The following is a 20,845-nucleotide window of genomic DNA, read 5'->3' as shown; positions in this document are numbered from 1 at the left end:
GTTTTACATCTGACACAAAGTTAAGCTTAATAATAAGAATAAGAATAAGAGCACAGTTACAGGGAAACTGTTTTCCAAAAACAAAAAAAGAGGGAGTTGATTAAGGGGGGGATGGAGGTAAAAAAAAAAAAAAGATAGATACAAGATCATTCTAAAATCAATTCAATGTCCCATCAGCGTACATAAATATGATACACTTATAATAAATCTAGAATATGTCCTCTGGGGGGGAGGGGGATACTGAGAGCGGTGACAACATGACTAAGGTGTTTCTTCTGTGATGACGATGATAATAATAATCTTTAGTGTCTTTTTTTAAAAGGTGTATTGTCTGCTTCAGTTCTTTTTTAAAAGGTGTACTGTCTGGTTCAGTTCTTTTTTAAAAGGTGTACTGTCTGGTTCAGTTCTTTTTTAAAAGGTGTATTGTCTGCTTCAGTTCATCATCCTGGTCTTGAAGGCAGGGAATTCTCCCTCGTCTTCAGACCAACGGTTACCTATAGAAATAATGAGGATAAACTGAGAAGGAGAGAGAGAGAGAGAGAGAGAGAGAGAGAGAGAGATAGAGAGACACAGACGCAGGAGAAGCAGAAGGAGAGAGAGAGAGAGAGAGAGGAGAGGGCAGTACAACGTGCGTTATTAAAGCTGCATTCTGCACAGAGTAAAGCTTAAAGGGACATTTCATTGTCAAACATGTTTAGAGTCATTTTAACGTCTACTCAGGCTTTAGTGTTTCACCACAGATAGTTTTTAAGTTGCTTGATTCAGTATTTAGATATTTGATTGTAACTTCACACTATTTTAACCATGTTAGATCCTTGGTTCTGGTGACCCGTCCTTGGTTCTGGTGACCGTATTTCTTCATTCATTTTATTTAATAATTTTATGTTTTAATGTTTTCCATAAATAATTATAAAATAAAAATAAAAAAGTTATTTAAAAAACACGTACTAACTCATTTCCTGCCATACACGCATTAAGTCGTTCTATTAAATAGCGCGCTTGCCCGCCAACACGCATAAAGTCGTTCTATTAAAAAAATGAGGCACGCTGTTTTAGGCACCGTAACACAGCTCTGTGATGATCCATCGTCACTCAGAGAAGAAGTATGTGGATGTGACATCATTCCAAAAAAACGTCACTTCCGCCCGTCCTGACTATGGGATTTTCAGAAAAACAGCTGTAACTCAGTTGCTGTTTTTTGCATTGAAAACCACTGTTTTCAGCGGGCCCCAGCCCCAAAATGGCGGATCGCGGTTGGAATGTTGTGGTTCGTCTGATACACAGATCCCTCCTCTTACCCCTTCCCTCCGCCTTTTTAGTTTTTTTAGAATACAATGTCGCCTCCACTGCGTTTCAAATATCATGGGATGAAGGTAATTACGCTGGCAAGGGGATAATAAATGATGTTTAATACCTTGGCGGTTATTGTGTTAATATTTTCCAAAAATAATTATAAAAAAAATAAGTTATTTAAAAAACACAACAAACAAGGACAATATCAGTCACCAGAACCAAGGACGGTTTTCTCAATGAATCTAGCATGGTTAAAATGGAGTTTGAAGTTACAATGGGTTTGCATAGGAAGGGGGCGTGTCTGATAAATCAAACATCTAAATAGTGAATCAAGCAACTTAAAAAGTGTCTGGGCTGAAACAAAGAAGCCAAGAGTAGACGTTAAAATGACCACAAACATGTTTGAAGGTAAAATATCCCTTTAACTTATACTCCATCGCACCAGGGTGTCGCTTTACCGAAAATAATAGATCTACAAGCTAACAAAGCATCGCGGGCAAGGGAGTCTTCTTTCAATTACCATGATATGCGTTTTTTGTAATTTATGCGATACGTTGTTAGCTTGTAGATCTGTTCCCTTTTGGCAATGAGTCGAAAACGGGCTAACAACGCATCGCTAACGTGTTGTTAGCTTGGATATCTGTTCTTTTAGGCAAGCGGCACCGTGGTTCAACAGAGTACAGATGAGGTTAAAGACAGGACAAAGAGCAGTGTGGCGGTGGAGAGTAGAGAGCATTTCATCCTTTAAAACTATGACCAAACATGTTCCTCCTTTAAAACTATGACCAAACATGTTCCTCCTTTAAAACTATGACCAAACATGTTCCTCCTTTAAAACTATATGACCAAACATGTTCCTCCTTTAAAACTATGACCAAACATGTTCCTCCTTTAAAACTATATGACCAAACATGTTCCTCCTTTAAAACTATGACCAAACATGTTCCTCCTTTAAAACTATATGACCAAACATGTTCCTCCACTACCTTTTCTTCACTGATGAAAACTGAACAAAAAATACAAATAAGCTATGATCTATGATGACTAAAACTATTGTTAAATATAGTGACAATTGCATCAACAACTAGACTGCAATGTCTAAAATGACTAAAATGTCTAGACTACAAGCTCACAACGTGTCTGCGACGCGTTGTGAGCTTGTAGATCAGCTGTTTTCAGCACATATCTGAGTAAAAATCAGCCATCACAACGCCATCAAGGCACCGCCAAAATACATTTTAGTCGACTAAATCAACTGTAGATTTAGTCGACTAAAATCTTATGACATTTAGTCACTAAAACTAGACTCAAACTAAAACGTATTCAAAAGACTAAAAACTCAAAATATGCTGTAAAAATGAACACTGCTCTTTGTAACACTGAACTGGATTCTTCTTAAACCGTTCAGTCCGGGAAAGATCTGTGTCATTTTAGATTTCTTCCTAAGCTTGTAGATCTGCTATTTTTTGAGAAAAAAAATCACTGTAAATGTGTGCAAATCTTTGAATATATAATTTTTTTTACTAAAATCTTTGCTTCGGGGGGTCCCTGGAACAACATATTTTGAGATGGGGGTCCGCGGACAAATGCATATCACTTTGCGGGGTCCTTGACAAGGTTCTCAAAGGAAAAGTTTCAGAACCACTGATATTATAGCAACATAAGTAACAAACATGTATAAATGTAGAAGACAGTAGAATCCTCCACAAGCAAAGATTTGAGTTACAAATGTTCGCTTTAAAAAACTATACATATTCAAAGATTTTCACACATTTTCATGAACATTCAAAAATAGCAGATCTACAAGCGCGTAGCGTTTTCACTCGGTACCGCACTATGAGCTGTATGAGCAGTATGCGTTCCCGGATTAAATAGGTTAAAGGAGAATTCCGGACTAGCCTTTTTCTTATCTTTATCTGATATCATTAAATCCTAACGAGCGGTGCAGTAGAACATGTTCATAACTCCATCCTGAGTCCACCGCAGCAGATGGTCCTTGTGCTAAATTGTGTATTTATATTGCTCAAAAATAACAAAAACTAATGTTTATATCTGACGTTCATAATGACAGAAACCTCACCACAAGTGTTTTTGTCCCAAATGGGCCGCCGTAGGGTTTACAACCGGACTAGGGTGAAATCTGGTCTTGCACTCCTCCGGTGGGAGGGCGGTGGGAGGCCGGTGGGAGGGCGTGTGTAACGCGAACACCGCGGAGAGTGAATTTTCGAGCGATAATAAATACCCGATTTAGCACAAGGACCATCTTTCAACGTTTTTAGCTGCGGTGGGACTCGGGATGGAGTTATGAACATGTTCTACTCTACCACTTGTTCTAGGATATAAATAACGTCAGATAAAAGGGAAGAAAAAGGCTAGTCCGGAATTCTCCTTTAAGTTCACCTGATTCTGTCACTTGGACGTCAGCCTTTACCACAAAGAGAAGGAAGTTAGATGTTGTAAAACATACTGCTCTGCTGAGTGAACTCACCGCTCTGCTCTGTGGTAACGTTATTATAATAATAATAATAATGATAAATATGTAAATACATATTGTAACCTAAGGCTCTGCTGAGGGAACTCACCGCTCTGCTGCAGGCCTCTGCTCTGTGGTAACGTTATTATAATAATAATAATGATAAATATGTAAATACATATTGTAACCTAAGGCTCTGCTGTGTGAACTCACCGTTGTGCTGCAGGGCTCTGCTCTGTGTTAACAGGAGTAGGTCCTGACTGTTGCAGTGTCCAGTCTCTGAATGGACTGGCTCCCTGCGGTGAGCATGAGCACATGCACAGACATGCCGTTAGTCACTGCACACGCACACACAGGCACGCACACGCAGGCACACGCAGGCGCGCACACACACACACACACACACACACACACGCGCACACACATAGGGAAGCGCACGCACTCAAGCACACACATGCATGCTAGGGATGGGATGATATGAAACGTTACATGTCACGATAATTGTGGCAAAAACTATTGCGATGCGCGATATTATCACTGCAATCAAAATATGCTTAAAACAACAAAAATGCCACTTTTGTTGTTAACCACTTCAACCCCGGCATCCCTATTCCGTGGGGGAACGTTTGCCAAAAATAGCAGATCTACAGTTTTTTGGCGAATCGATTTGTGTAGTGAAATAAAAGCGTACCAAAATGTGTTCTCTATGGGTCAGTTTGATCAGAGGGTTTAAGAGGTGCTGGATTTGCAGCTCAACTAAAGCTAATTCATCCTAGTGTAGGAAGGAGGAAGGAGGACACTAGTGTAGGAAGGAGGATTCATCCTAGTGTAGGAAGGAGGACACATCCTAGTGTAGGAAGGAGGACACATCCTAGTGTAGGAAGGAGGACACATCCTAGTGTAGGAAGGAGGAAGGAGGACACTAGTGTAGGAAGGAGGATTCATCCTAGTGTAGGAAGGAGGACATCCTAGTGTAGGAAGGAGGACACATCCTAGTGTAGGAAGGAGGACACATCCTAGTGTAGGAAGGAGGAAGGAGGACACTAGTGTAGGAAGGAGGATTCATCCTAGTGTAGGAAGGAGGAAGGAGGACACTAGTGTAGGAAGGAGGATTCATCCTAGTGTAGGAAGGAGGAAGGAGGACACTAGTGTAGGAAGGAGGACATCCTAGTGTAGGAAGGAGGATTCATCCTAGTGTAGGAAGGAGGAAGGAGGACACTAGTGTAGGAAGGAGGATTCATCCTAGTGTAGGAAGGAGGAAGGAGGACACTAGTGTAGGAAGGAGGATTCATCCTAGTGTAGGAAGGAGGAAGGAGTCATCCTAGTGTAGGAAGGAGGAAGGAGGACACTAGTGTAGGAAGGAGTCATCCTAGTGTAGGAAGGAGGACACTTTCACCATGAAGGAAAATCTCTGAGATATGAGTATTGCGAGCGGGTTTTTTTTATCACGATAAACGACAATAACGATTACCGTCCAATCCCTAACGTGCACATATACACACACACACACACACACACACACACACACACACAGATGCCAGAGCAGCAAAGCCATTCGAAAGAATTCAGAGTACATGGAACAGCCAGGGCAATAACACAAATTACATTATTACCGAGAACACACACACACGCTTGCACGCACACACACACGCTCTCTCTCTCACACACACACACACACACACACACACACACACACACGCTCGCACACACAAACGCTCACACACACACACACACACACACACACACACACGCTCGCACACACAAACGCTCACACACACACACACACACACACACACACGAACACACACGAACACTAGTGCCTACCGTCCATGGGGCTTCTCTTTGGCTGCATGGAGGGAGAGGCCGCGCTGCTATTGGTCACTCTGAAGTTGGCGGGCAGGGTGTCCGAGGAGCCCAGAGACATCCCCCTCATGTCTTTGGGTCGGAACTTCTTCCTCCACGAGGGAGCACGGCGGAAGTTCTTATCATCATCCTGGAGGAGGGAGAGAGGGGGGAGGGGGGAGGGGGGGAGAGAGAGAGAGAGGGGGGAGAGAGAGAGAGAGGGGGGAGAGAGAGAGGGGGGGAGAGAGAGAGAGAGAGGGGGGAGAGGTGGGAGGGAGAGAGGGGGGGAGAGGGAGAAAGAGGAAGGTCGAGGGTGAGACAAAGATGGCTTTAAAACCATGTTTGGTTTTGTTTTGGAATAAAGGAATGTGTGTGTGTGTGAGTAGGGCGTTCAGCATTACACATTTAAGGTGACCATTTATTGTCACACATATACTGTAATTGAGATTAATGATTTAATTGTGTGTTTGGCATTTGAACATCGAAACATGTGAATAAAAACGTAATTTCTGTTTTGCCTTTTAGGCTTTGTAATCAAAAACTGCACATGGGGCAGATATGACAAATAACTTAAATATGCAAAGAAATTATTGAAATATTTAATAATTTTATACATGTAAAAATAGCAGAAATAGCTGATCTACAAGCTTACACGCGTCACTCGCGTTGTAAGCTTGTAGATCAGCTATTTCTGCTATTTTTAATGTTTGAAAATATGTTTGAACATTTTTCAACAGCGAAACGATTATGACAATTATGCAAAAGATAGTTGCTTTATGCAGTAATTGTGACAGGCCTCTGTGTGTGTGTGTGTGTGTGTGTGTGTGTGTGTGTGTGTGTGTGTGTGTGTGTGTGTGTGTGTACCTCCTCCTGTCTCCTCTCTGTGCCCATAGACAGCAGACTGGTGTATTCTCGCTCTAGAGTCGCTCTGGCCTGTAAGGGAGGATGAATAGGAAGGACAGGGGTCAGATGTCACTCTTTAAACATGCAGGGCCAATGAGAGGCCAGCGTTTCACACGATAAACAAACCACTTCAACCTTGTGTCAGTGACACCTTTCTACAGTGGTGGTGTAAAGTAACTAAGTACATTTACTGAAGTACTGTACTTAAGTACAATTTTGAGGTATTTTAGTGGAGTATTTCCAACTGTCAATATTGTTACTTCTACTCCACTATATCTCTGAGGACAATATTAATAATAATAATAAACTTTATTTGTATAGCACCTTTCATGATATGAAATGCAGCTCAAAGTGCTTTACAGAGCAATAATACAATTACAGTTAAAACTAATTTAACAATAAAGCAAAAAAGAAAAGCAAAAGCATAAAAGAACATTAACTCTCTCAGTGCCAAGCCCCGAGTTATCCCGAGTTTTATGGTTGTACCCTCATTGCCAGAACGAGAAATCCAGAGTTTAAAAAAATAAAAAAAAGTTTATTTTTTCTTTTTGAAAAAAGTGTTCAGAACCCAAGATATCATTATCTGAAGATTTGCAGCTCCATCCACTCTTTGTTTAACCTATAACTGAAAAAGGCTGTATCTCGCTTCCTAAGCACTTTTTTTTTTCTTTGAAAAAAAATAAATAATAAATCTGGCAAAGTTCGCAATATTTATTTTATTTTATTGGCAGTGAAAGAGTTAAAATAATAGCAAAAGGCAGTGAATCAGGCAATACAGTGAGGACATGGATAACAACACAGAGATTTAAAAATAAAAATAAATAAGAAAATCAGCTAAAAGCAAGAGTGAATAAGTAGGTAGCTGTGCTTTAAAGCTATCCACAGAGGCTGCCTGTCTTAAGTGTAATGTAGTTTATTCCACGCCGTCGGTCCGTAGAAGCAGAATGCTGCTTCACCGTGTTGTACTTTTACTCCACTACAATTATTTAGTGACTTTAGTTACTAGTTATTTTTTAGATTTTCATTATTAAACATACATTAACCACTTACACTATATCTACTTGAAAATAGCCAATCTACAAGTTCACAAGTTTTGAGCTTGCAAAACGATTTTTATACATTTTGAAAAATTGAAAACTTCAAATATGTCTTCTAAATCCTAACTAAAAACCTTATGTTGCTATAATACCAGTGGTTCTCAAACTTTTTTCAGAATGTTACGCATTTGTCCGAAAATGTTTTGTTCCAGGGACCCCCAGAAGCAAAAGTTACAAATGTTCGCTTTAAAAACAATTTCAACACATTTTCACGATAAAAAAAAAAGAGCAGATCTACAAGCTCATGTGCCCCGCTATGAGCTTGTATATCTGCTATTTTTGATTAGCCAAATAATACAATAATGGTTATAGCTAATATCTAAGATGAAACAGATGCGTTCCCAGATTGAATGGGTTAATAGAAAAACATTACATAGTTGTTGTTGTTGACGGATTTGAACAGAATTGAGGTCTTTGGCCTGATGCCAGCGGGCCCATCAGCCACATAGAGTGAGTGAGTGAGTGAGTGAGTGAGTGAGTGAGTGAGAGAGAGAGAGAGAGAGAGTGTGTGAGTGTGTGAGTGTGTGAGTGTGTGAGTGTGTGAGTGTGAGAGTGTGTGAGTGAGTGAGTGAGTGAGTGAGTGAGTGAGTGAGTGAGTGAGTGAGTGAGTGAGTGAGAGAGAGAGAGTGTGAGTGTGTGAGTGAGTGAGTGAGAGAGAGAGAGAGAGTGAGAGAGAGAGAGTGTGAGTGAGTGAGTGAGTGAGTGAGTGAGTGAGTGAGTGAGTGAGAGAGAGAGAGAGTGAGTGTGTGAGTGTGTGAGTGTGTGAGTGTGTGAGTGAGTGAGTGAGTGAGTGAGTGTGTGAGTGAGTGAGTGAGTGAGTGAGTGAGAGAGAGAGAGTGTGAGTGTGTGAGTGTGTGAGTGAGTGAGTGAGTGAGTGAGTGAGTGAGTGAGTGAGAGAGAGAGAGAGAGAGAGTGAGAGAGAGAGAGAGAGTGAGTGAGTGAGTGTGAGTGTGAGTGTGAGTGTGAGTGAGTGAGAGTGTGAGTGAGTGAGTGAGTGAGTGAGTGAGTGAGTGAGTGAGTGAGTGAGTGAGTGTGAGTGTGAGTGTGAGTGTGAGAGTGAGAGTGAGAGTGAGTGTGAGTGTGAGTGTGTGTGTGAGTGTGAGTGTGAGTGTGTGTGTGTGTGTGTGTGTGTGTGTGCGTGTACCTGTGTGCTCTGCATAGGGACCTGCAGCAGCAGAGCCAGAGCGTTGTGGTCAAAGGTTTCGTCCAGGGCCAGCAGCGCTCCGTGCACCCCGCTCTCATACAGGTTACTGCTGTACTCCTTCAGCCCGATGGCCTGGATCCAGTTGATCACCCTCTCGTTGCTCCACACCAACACATCTGAACACAACAACACAACTATACTTTAAACACATGGGATCCAGTTGATCACCCTCTCGTTGCTCCACACCAACACATCTGAACACGACAACACAACTAGACTTTAAACACATGGGATCCAGTTGATCACCCTCTCGTTGCTCCACACCAACACATCTGAACACAACAACACAACTATACTTTAACCCATTGAGACCTGAAGCCGATTCTACATGTCTCCTAAATCTCAACAGTATTCTGAAAAACCTATGTTTCTATATCAGTGGTGCTCAATCTTTTTCATGTCAAGGACCCCCAAAATTATATGTATTTGGCCGCGGACCCACATCAAAATATCTTGTTCCAGGGAACCCCAGAAGCAAAGATTTTAGTTAAAAATGTTCGCTTTAAAAATATATATATTTTCAAAGATTTGCACACATTTTCACGATTTTTCAAAAATAGCAGATCTACAAGCTCGTAGCGCGGCACTCGGTGCCGCGCTATGAGCTTGTAGATCTGCTATTTTTGAATAGCCCAAAGTGTAAAATAATGCTTTTTAGCTCAAATCTAAAAATGACACAGTTCCAGGTCTTAATGGGTTAAACACATGGGATCCAGTTGATCACCCTCTCGTTGCTCCACACCAACACATCTGAACACAACACCACAACTATACTGTCAAACCTGCACTGTTCCACCCTACCAGGCCCATCTACAAATGATCTTCAAGTGACTCTTTTTTTTTTTTAAAGGGGGATCCTTAGTCCCCTTTGACCTCGATTATTTGAATAGTCGACTAATCAGTCGAGGGGTGTCTGAGTCGACTGCCAATCTCTTAACTCATTCCCTGCCTAGAACGACTAAAACGACTTTACATTTTTTCATTTTTTTTATTTGACCCAAAGACCAAGGAGATATGATTTTTCAAAGATCTAGACTCCCATCCACTTCCTTGTTAACTTAAAACTTAAACATTTTGTATCTCGGCTCCTGAGTACTTTTTTTTTTCAATGAAAAATCTCTGGCAGTGGGCAAACTAAAAAAAAAAAGTTCTGGCAGTGAATGAGTTAAAGGGGAATTTTGGACTATGGTTTTCTTACCTTTTCTAGACATTGGCCTAATTTGTTGTATTAATTAACTATTAAAGGGATATTTCACTTTCAAAAAAACTTTTGGTCATTTTATCGTCTACTCAGGCTTTTGTGAGCCCCCCAGACCGTTTTTAAGTTGCTTGATTCAGTATTTAGATATTTGATATTCATTTTATCAGACACGCCCCCTTCCTATACAAACCCATTATAACTTCAAACTCCATTTTTAACCTGTTAGATTCATCAAAAACACCCGTCCTTGGTTCTGCTGACTCACCCTGCCCTCCTAATACGTGAGGGGGCCGTGTTTTTTTGATTACTTTTTTCATTTGTTTTATTTAATCTTTTTAATGTATTTAATTTTTTTTTTTTTCCCCAAAAAATATTAAAAATAAATGAAAAAAAATATTGAAAAAACACGGCCCCCTCGCATATTAGGAGGGCAGGGTGAGTCACCAGAAACAAGGACGGGTGATTTTGACGAATCTAACATGTTAAAAATGGAGTTTGAAGTTATAATGGGTATGTATAGGAAGGGGGCGTGTCTGATAAAATGAATATCAAATATCTAAATACTGAATCAAGCAACATAAAAACGGTCTGGGGGGCTCACAAAGGCCTGAGTAGACGATAAAATGACCAAAAGTTTTTTTGAAAGTGAAATATCCCTTTAATTTGCCAAAAATAGGATATACATCATGATTTATTGGGAGAAACCGAGCAAGTATACGTTGAATCAGACACTAAGCACCCCTATAGCCCAAATGGAATGTTCCTCTATTGCATAACATCTTTTTGGCATGATTCGACTGAGAGATTGTCAGTGGAATCAGACTGAATCAGACTGACTCAGACTGATTCAGACTGAATCAGACTGAATCAGACTGAATCAGACTGATTCAGACTGATTCCACTGTCAATCTCTCAGTAAAAAATATAAAATACAAATGTTGGTGTTGCATTATAGTCGACTTTAGGCAATATTTGGCCAATCAGATTCAACTACAGAAATCCTTAGTCGGGGACAGGCCTAGTCCCCTTAGACTCACATTGGTCCAGGGCTGAGCATGTGTTGTGTGAACTTTGGACTCTACAAACATTGATCATTTGTAAATACGTGTATTTAAAAAAAACATATATAATATATAATTTGTACCTTGCAATTCAAGCGTAGAGTCTTCTCTCTTCCTCTCCAGCTCCTTCCTGTCATAGTTGAGTCTCCTCAGAGACATGACTCCACACTGAAAACTGTTCCTGTTACACACACACACACACACACACACACACACACACACACACACACACACACACACACACACACACACACACACACATTTTAAGCTGTCCTCTATAAGATACACTGTGTTTACCTGTGGAAGCTGTCCTCTATAAGATACACTGTGTTTACCTGTAGAAGCTGTCCTCTATAAGATACACTGTGTTTACCTGTGGAAGCTGTCCTCTATAAGATACACTGTGTTTACCTGTGGAAGCTGTCCTCTATAAGATACACTGTGTTTACCTGTAGAAGCTGTCCTCTATAAGATACACTGTGTTTACCTGTAGAAGCTGTCCTCTATAAGATACACTGTGTTTACCTGTAGAAGCTGTCCTCTATAAGATACACTGTGTTTACCTGTCCTCTATAAGATACACTGTGTTTACCTGTAGAAGCTGTCCTCTATAAGATACACTGTGTTTACCTGTAGAAGCTGTCCTCTATAAGATACACTGTGTTTACCTGTAGAAGCTGTTCTCTATAAGATACACTGTGTTTACCTGTAGAAGCTGTCCTCTATAAGATACACTGTGTTTACCTGTAGAAGCTGTCCTCTATAAGATACACTGTGTTTACCTGTGGAAGGTGTCCTCTATAAGATACACTGTGTTTACCTGTAGAAGCTGTCCTCTATAAGATACACTGTGTTTACCTGTCCTCTATAAGATACACTGTGTTTACCTGTAGAAGCTGTCCTCTATAAGATACACTGTGTTTACCTGTCCTCTATAAGATACACTGTGTTTACCTGTCCTCTATAAGATACACTGTGTTTACCTGTAGAAGCTGTTCTCTATAAGATACACTGTGTTTACCTGTAGAAGCTGTCCTCTATAAGATACACTGTGTTTACCTGTAGAAGCTGTTCTCTATAAGATACACTGTGTTTACCTGTAGAAGCTGTTCTCTATAAGATACACTGTGTTTACCTGTAGAAGCTGTCCTCTATAAGATACACTGTGTTTACCTGTAGAAGCTGTTCTCTATAAGATACACTGTGTTTACCTGTAGAAGCTGTTCTCTATAAGATACACTGTGTTTACCTGTGGAAGCTGTCCTCTATAAGATACACTGTGTTTACCTGTAGAAGCTGTTCTCTATAAGATACACTGTGTTTACCTGTAGAAGCTGTCCTCTATAAGATACACTGTGTTTACCTGTGGAAGCTGTCCTCTATAAGATACACTGTGTTTACATGTAGAAGCTGTCCTCTATAAGATACACTGTGTTTACCTGTAGAAGCTGTCCTCTATAAGATACACTGTGTTTACCTGTGGAAGCTGTCCTCTATAAGATACACTGTGTTTACCTGTAGAAGCTGTCCTCTATAAGATACACTGTGTTTACCTGTAGAAGCTGTCCTCTATAAGATACACTGTGTTTACCTGTCCTCTATAAGATACACTGTGTTTACCTGTAGAAGCTGTTCTCTATAAGATACACTGTGTTTACCTGTAGAAGCTGTCCTCTATAAGATACACTGTGTTTACCTGTCCTCTATAAGATACACTGTGTTTACCTGTAGAAGCTGTTCTCTATAAGATACACTGTGTTTACCTGTAGAAGGTGTCCTCTATAAGATACACTGTGTTTACCTGTTCTCTATAAGATACACTGTGTTTACCTGTAGAAGGTGTCCTCTATAAGATACACTGTGTTTACCTGTAGAAGCTGTCCTCTATAAGATACACTGTGTTTACCTGTCCTCTATAAGATACACTGTGTTTACCTGTCCTCTATAAGATACACTGTGTTTACCTGTCCTCTATAAGATACACTGTGTTTACCTGTCCTCTATAAGATACACTGTGTTTACCTGTAGAAGCTGTCCTCTATAAGATACACTGTGTTTACCTGTCCTCTATAAGATACACTGTGTTTACCTGTCCTCTATAAGATACACTGTGTTTACCTGTGGAAGCTGTCCTCTATAAGATACACTGTGTTTACCTGTCCTCTATAAGATACACTGTGTTTACCTGTAGAAGCTGTCCTCTATAAGATACACTGTGTTTACCTGTAGAAGCTGTCCTCTATAAGATACACTGTGTTTACCTGTCCTCTATAAGATACACTGTGTTTACCTGTCCTCTATAAGATACACTGTGTTTACCTGTAGAAGCTGTCCTCTATAAGATACACTGTGTTTACCTGTGGAAGCTGTTCTCTATAAGATACACTGTGTTTACCTGTAGAAGCTGTCCTCTATAAGGTACACTGTGTTTACCTGTAGAAGGTGTCCTCTATAAGATACACTGTGTTTACCTGTAGAAGGTGTCCTCTATAAGATACACTGTGTTTACCTGTAGAAGGTGTCCTCTATAAGATACACTGTGTTTACCTGTAGAAGCTGTCCTCTATAAGATACACTGTGTTTACCTGTAGAAGGTGTCCTCTATAAGATACACTGTGTTTACCTGTAGAAGCTGTCCTCTATAAGATACACTGTGTTTACCTGTAGAAGCTGTCCTCTATAAGATACACTGTGTTTACCTGTAGAAGCTGTTCTCTATAAGATACACTGTGTTTACCTGTAGAAGGTGTCCTCTATAAGATACACTGTGTTTACCTGTCCTCTATAAGGTACACTGTGTTTACCTGTAGAAGCTGTCCTCTATAAGATACACTGTGTTTACCTGTTCTCTATAAGATACACTGTGTTTACCTGTAGAAGCTGTCCTCTATAAGATACACTGTGTTTACCTGTAGAAGCTGTCCTCTATAAGGTACACTGTGTTTACCTGTAGAAGCTGTCCTCTATAAGATACACTGTGTTTACCTGTAGAAGCTGTCCTCTATAAGATACACTGTGTTTACCTGTAGAAGCTGTCCTCTATAAGATACACTGTGTTTACCTGTAGAAGCTGTCCTCTATAAGATACACTGTGTTTACCTGTCCTCTATAAGATACACTGTGTTTACCTGTCCTCTATAAGATACACTGTGTTTACCTGTAGAAGCTGTTCTCTATAAGATACACTGTGTTTACCTGTCCTCTATAAGATACACTGTGTTTACCTGTCCTCTATAAGATACACTGTGTTTACCTGTCCTCTATAAGATACACTGTGTTTACCTGTAGAAGCTGTCCTCTATAAGATACACTGTGTTTACCTGTAGAAGCTGTCCTCTATAAGATACACTGTGTTTACCTGTAGAAGCTGTCCTCTATAAGATACACTGTGTTTACCTGTCCTCTATAAGATACACTGTGTTTACCTGTCCTCTATAAGATACACTGTGTTTACCTGTAGAAGCTGTTCTCTATAAGATACACTGTGTTTACCTGTGGAAGCTGTCCTCTATAAGATACACTGTGTTTACCTGTAGAAGCTGTCCTCTATAAGGTACACTGTGTTTACCTGTAGAAGCTGTCCTCTATAAGATACACTGTGTTTACCTGTAGAAGCTGTCCTCTATAAGGTACACTGTGTTTACCTGTGGAAGCTGTCCTCTATAAGGTACACTGTGTTTACCTGTGGAAGCTGTCCTCTATAAGGTACACTGTGTTTACCTGTGGAAGCTGTCCACCATCTTGAGCTGTCCTCTGAGGTCCTTCTTGGTGAGGTGGTCCAGCATGCGGGCGTCCACCAGGGACTCCATAAAGTACGAGCGGTACTGGGGCAGGCCCAGGCTGGGCAGCCACTCGTTGCCGATCCACTCGTGGTTCATGTCTCCGTACGCCAGCGTCTGTCCGTCGTCAGAGAGACAAAAAGCATGTTTCTGTGAAGGGCTTTGGTTCAGACAGCAGGTAGAAGAACGCTCATCTGTTCCTCATCGTCATCGATACGTTATGCTAGAACGTATGATAAAGTAGGGTATACGACGTCTAGGGCTTTTACTGGCTCTAGTGAGTATTGCATGATCGCAATTATTTGAGATAATCGTCATAATTGTTTCCATGTTGAAAAGGGTTCATATTTTCAAACATTTTCAAAAATAGTGGAAATAGCACAACGCGATGCGACGCGTTGTGAGCTTGTAGATCGGTTATTTCCGCGACATACTAAAGCCTATACAACTTGTGCTATAACCACACCCCCCCCCCCTGTACAGCTGTGGAGCCCACAGGTGTAAATATGTAATTTCACTTTTTTCCCCGTATGAATTCATGAAACAACCTTGTTTGGGACTCTCCTACCAGATAAAAATGCATCACGTATGCAGCGTGGAATCACGCAACTTCCTGGACCTTAACACAAATAAAAGCCTGACACTGGACTAGGAAGACGCGACCAGTGTTTTTAATGCCTGCAAGTACAGATCTAGGGTCAGATTTACTGATTTAATGACTTATTTTGAACAGAACAGACAGGGAATTTAGTACATTCACACACTTTTTTTTTTTTTAATTATTGATCGTACATCATACAGAGGGTAAAATTATTATAGTATAAATAGGATAATTATCATACATCTGGTAACACTGACAGAGTATGGAAGTCCTGGCATCACTCCGCTATCCCCTGGGTCACAGAACTATTCTGTTCTATTGAAAACCCCAGGGTTCAACTAGCATGGTGTCATATAAAAATAAACCAATCAGCACAGCCATTCTGTCAGGTCATGCGACTGTTGTTTATGATATGGAGTATTTTGTAAAATGTCCGTGTTTGGAGAAAACGTATTTATTTTCTTTACTCTTTGGATAGTTTAGTAGCGTTTCACTGTCCGTTGATGCTTCATATTAGAGCACTGCATCCCGCGGTACCCGCAGGGCCCAACGCAAATCTGGCGGGCGCGGGAGGTATTTAGATACCCGCGGTCGGGAACAGGCGGTCAAAATAAAACCGCCGCAATAAACCAGATATAGAACTTATAAATATATATATACAAGATATGAATATGTCTACATGCAGAGGAGAAGTTATTTCCCCTTCTGTGCTGTGGACAACGCAATCGGAGTCTCTCTCTCTTTCTCTCTTTCCCTCTCTCTCTCTCTCTCGTTCTCACGCTGTGCATTGTGCGCAGCTCGTCACGGTGTCATAATATAATATATAATATGTGTCCTGTTGCAATATAAACACTTCTATCACCTCTATCTGTGAGCAACTCCTCCTCTCAAATAAACAGACCCTCCTCTCACGCACGCCCGCTCACTATCTCATTCTGTTTTGTAATGATTTCTCAATGGAAATAGATAAGCTGAAGGAGTCCCGCGGGCACCGCGAGACTAAATGTTTTTTTGTTTTTTTTGCGGGCGGGCGCGGCGGACAGAAATGAACTGCGGGCGGTCAGAAATGTGATTGTGCGGGAGCAGAGACGGGAATGGTCAGAAATCCAACGGGAGCCGGCAGGAGCGGGATTAACCCATTAAAACCTGAGGCGATTCTTTAAAAAAATCTAAATCCTAACAGTTTTTTGAAAAAAATATAAAAAATATTTTTTCACGATTTTTCAAAATTAGCAGATCTACAAGCTCGTAGCGCGGCACTCGGTGCCGCGCTATGAGCTTGTATATCTGCTATTTTTGAATAGCCAAAGGCATCTAAAGTGACACAGAAGCGTTCCAGGTATCAATGGGTTAAGAAAACACTCCCGCGCATATGGCTCTACTTCATATCCATTCCAGTAACATTGTCAGGCTTGTTTTTTTTTTGTGCTATTGAGACCCTCTGTCCCAGTGGGGAAACAGCTAGTGACGTCAGACTTCACTTCTCTATTCATACTATCAGAGACGGTGGAAAGAGACAGACAGACAGACAGACAGACAGACAGACAGACAGACAGACAGACAGGGTGTGTAACGGGTCATGTGTGCAAACCTGGGCCCAGCTACCCTCCTCATCCTCCTGGGGTTAGCATGGTTAGCGTGAGCATGGTGACAGAGGACAGAGAGGCGGTGGTTTAGTGAGTCGGTGGTGCTGGGTTAGGAGGAAACACCTTTAACATGCAAGTGGACCACAGTCATTCAACACCCAGGCTACATGACCCACTAACTGTACAGTTTGATCACAGTCATTCAACACCCAGGCTACAGGACCCACTAACTGTACAGTTTGATCACAGTCATTCAACACCCAGGCAGTGGTGTAAAGTAACTAAGGACATTTACTTAAGTACTGTACTTAAGTAAAATTTTTAGGTATTTGTACTTTACTTTTTAGGTATTTGTACTTTAACACTTTAGCCCTATTTTATACATAGGCTATTTGAAAATAGCAGATCTACAAGCTCACAACGCGTCGCGATGCGACGCGTTGTGAGCTTGTAGATCGGCTATTTTCAAATATTTAGTACTTTTACTTTTGGTACTTTAAGTACATTTTGATGCCAATACTTTTGTACTTTTACTCAAGTAAATTTTGAATTTTGGACTTTTACTTGTAACAGAGTATTTTTATATTGCAGTATTGGTACTTTTACTTAAGTAAAGAATTTGAGTACTTTTTCCACCACTGCACCCAGGCTACAGGACCCACTAACTGTACAGTTTGACACGATTATTAATATTACCCCCAAAACACCACAGCATTAAAGGGATAGTTCACCCCAAAATGACTTTTTTTTCCTATGGATTAGTCACCCCATGGAGACTCGCATTCCTAAGCCAATGATTTGATGACCGGCAGCGGTTCCCGTAGGAGACACAAAGAGTCTCCTTTGTGTCTCCTACCGGAACCGCTGCCTACCGGAACCGCTGGTCATCAAATTATTGGCTTGAGAATGAGACAAAAACAAAAACATGTCAATTAATTCAAGTCTCCATGGGGAGACTAATACATGGAGAAAAAAAAGTATTTTTTTGGGTGAACTATCCCTTTAACTCACTACAACAGTGGCTCTCAAAACGTTTTTATTTATTTCAAGGAACCCCCATAACTCTGATGTGTACACTCTCAGAGTTACAGACCTGTAAGGGTCCATTTGGTTCCATGTGTACACTCTTAAGAGTCACAGACCTGTAGCAGATACATAAAGGTACAAAGATACACAGTATCTGAAGTTGAAACCAGCTCTTCTGTAGCAGATCTACAAACGTTGGATGTATCTTTGTATCTTTGTGTCGCTGGCGACCATTGAAAAAAGAACGGCAGACTGTTTCTTTGTATCTGCCTGTGTGAGCGCAGCATTTAGGAACCCTGAGGGTCCCTGGCCCCTACTTTTGAGAACCACTGTACTATAACACTATATAACACTATATAACACTATAACACTATAACACTATAAGCACTATAACATCTACACAGAATCATCTTTAACCCATTAAGACCTGAGGCTGCTTCTAAACATTTTCAAAATCCTAAAAAAAAAAAAATCGGAAAAATATATTTTAAAAATAATTTTCACGATTTTTCAAAAATAGCAGATCTACAAGCTCGTAGCGCGGCACTCGGTGCCGCGCTATGAGCTTGTATATCTGCTATTTTTGAATAGCCTAAAGAAATCTAAAAGTGACACAGATGCGTCCCAGGTATTAATGGGTTAAAAAATGGAATATCGTGGAAAACGTTTTCTATTTTTTTTTTCATCTTGATTACAGTTTATGACCTTTTCCGTGATATTCTATATATTTATGTTGATGATCTTATAATGATCGTATAATACTGCTACCTTAGTCTCTATTTGATGTCAAACCAATCAAACTGACAAAGTGTCAAGTTCTTAGTGATTTGTACCAAGCAGCACAACACTATAATCTACACAGAAGCACTTACTGTAATATGTGTATATTGTAACATATCTCTCATGGACACGACACACACAACAAAACACGTGCAAACTACACAACTACAGCTAAAACAACCTAGAACAAACAGGCAGACCAAGCAAACTACGGACGGTACTGTGTATCTATGAGGTGAGAGGACACACCCACTAAAACCCCACGAGCAAAAAAAACATCACAAGTCCTCGTTCCAAGAAGCCCCTCCCCTTTCATGGGTCAATTATCCTATCATATTGTTGTTGTCAGGCAGAAACCTGGGAATGTCTAAAATGTCCCAAGACAGACTCGAGCCAAGGTATCACGTGACACAAATAGCAGATCTACAAACTTGTTGTTAGCTTGTATATCTATTGCTTTTTGGTCATGTGACATCCTGTATACCAGTGTATATCAACCTTTTTTGTGCCAAGGCACACCTGGCATAGCCAAAAAATCCCAGGGCACACCTAGATCATACGGTATATATATATATATATTTAATTATATATATATATACGGTATATCTATATACACACACTAGGGGTGTATCAGCTTATTATTGGGCATACAACTTCGATACGATTTCGATACGCACTTTTTTATCATGAAAATATATGGGGGAGAAAAAAAGCAAATGCAAACAAATATTTCTGTTTTTGCATTATTCAGACATGCAAACTTGTAGCTTTTCAGCTTCCACTAGCCGTTTTGAATCCAAATAGGGCAATAGTGTGACACCTGACCCGAAAAAAAACAGCATGTTGTCACCCTTTTCACCTCGGGGCTGTTTGCGTGCCTGATTATTATTATTGTTAAAAAAAAAAAAAAAAAAAAATTTTTAATTGATATTTTTTCAAACCTTCTTCAAATGGCGCGGCACACCTCAGCAATAGCCCCGGACCAAAATTGGGACGTTTGCCAGGGTTGATATACACTGCCTGTATACGATAGTGCAGCGCAGCACTACATTTGACATCATTTCACTTAATGCTAGGCATATTTCAGGACATATTTTCTTTATGAATATAATCAATAGCCAAACCAAAAAAACTATGTATATCCAAACATTTTCCCAAACATTTGATGAATTCCACACGATTTCCAGGCCTGGATAAACTGCGTTTCTAATGTCAAAATATTCCCAGGACTACCCGGCAACAGCAATATCATATACACAGCCATCATGTGACATTAGATCAAGCAGCGTGTTGAGGTTGAGGGTTCGAGGAAGGAAGGCGACTTGGAACGTCGTCCGAACAGTCCCCGACATTAAATCACACAGTCAACGGTGGCCGACAGCTTGGCCAGCCAATCACAGTAAGACTAACCGTGGGGGGCGTGGCCGCCAACGTTTCCATTTCTTCGTGTGTGAGCCATACGTTGTCCGTGTACTGATCACGTGACACACACACACAACCCCCGACAACCAATCACACGTGAGAGAAGCGTGCGTAGAAGAGAGGAGGGTGTCGGGGTAGAGAAACAAGAGAGGTTAAAGAAAAGGAGGAAAAAAAAGAGCGGTTGATTATTTAATTGGTTGTTAAATGAGGTTAATTAGCTGGTTAATTGTTGATACTGTGATCGCTGCGGAGCAGGAATTAAGTGTTAGCTAGAGTGACAGCTGTGGAGCCCAATCAGAAGGCCAGGTGGTTCAGAGAGACGGAAGGTGAAGACAAATCAACATGCATCGTGTCACAGCGTACAGTGTCTCTTCTTGTTAGAAGTCATTAACACATCGACCGCCAGAGGTTAATCTCATAATGTACTCACCAGTGCCAAGGTGTTTTTGTTGTTTTTTTGTTTTTTTCATGTCGCCATAGATCTTGTTAAAATCCTTAAGATTGAGCTCTACACGGTCTGTTTACATCCGCGAGATCTCCCTGTATCTCCCAGTGAAGATCGCGTGTCAAACGGGGC

General features: G+C 40.8%; 1 protein-coding gene across 5 annotated transcripts in view; it reads right to left on the bottom strand.

The window, feature by feature from the left end:
- Positions 1–347: 347 nt before the first annotated feature.
- Positions 348–20,845, bottom strand: part of ppfia1 (PTPRF interacting protein alpha 1) — a 126,968-nt gene continuing 106,470 nt past the window's right edge. For 2 of the 5 annotated variants that reach the window (XM_080453526.1, XM_080453527.1), the window contains exons 22-28: positions 20,257–20,319; positions 14,795–14,970; positions 11,158–11,255; positions 8,753–8,928; positions 6,473–6,541; positions 5,591–5,759; positions 348–494 (exon numbers count right to left, since the gene is read on the bottom strand). In XM_080453526.1, coding sequence (XP_080309652.1) covers positions 433–494; positions 5,591–5,759; positions 6,473–6,541; positions 8,753–8,928; positions 11,158–11,255; positions 14,795–14,970; positions 20,257–20,319 — 813 coding nt within the window. In that variant the 3' untranslated portion in view covers positions 348–432. Of the gene's footprint in view, positions 517–3,979; positions 4,063–5,590; positions 5,760–6,472; positions 6,542–8,752; positions 8,929–11,157; positions 11,256–14,794; positions 14,971–20,256; positions 20,320–20,845 lie in introns of all 5 variants that reach the window. The other 3 variants (XM_080453529.1, XM_080453530.1, XM_080453528.1) reach the window with 2 other exon arrangements.

This window comes from Gymnoscopelus braueri (genome assembly GCF_963280865.1).
Source record: "Gymnoscopelus braueri genome assembly, chromosome: 1".
In the NCBI taxonomy this organism is placed as follows: Eukaryota; Metazoa; Chordata; class Actinopteri; order Myctophiformes; family Myctophidae; genus Gymnoscopelus; species Gymnoscopelus braueri.
Note: the sequence above shows the minus strand (reverse complement) of the source record. Positions and strands in the feature narration are given on the sequence as shown.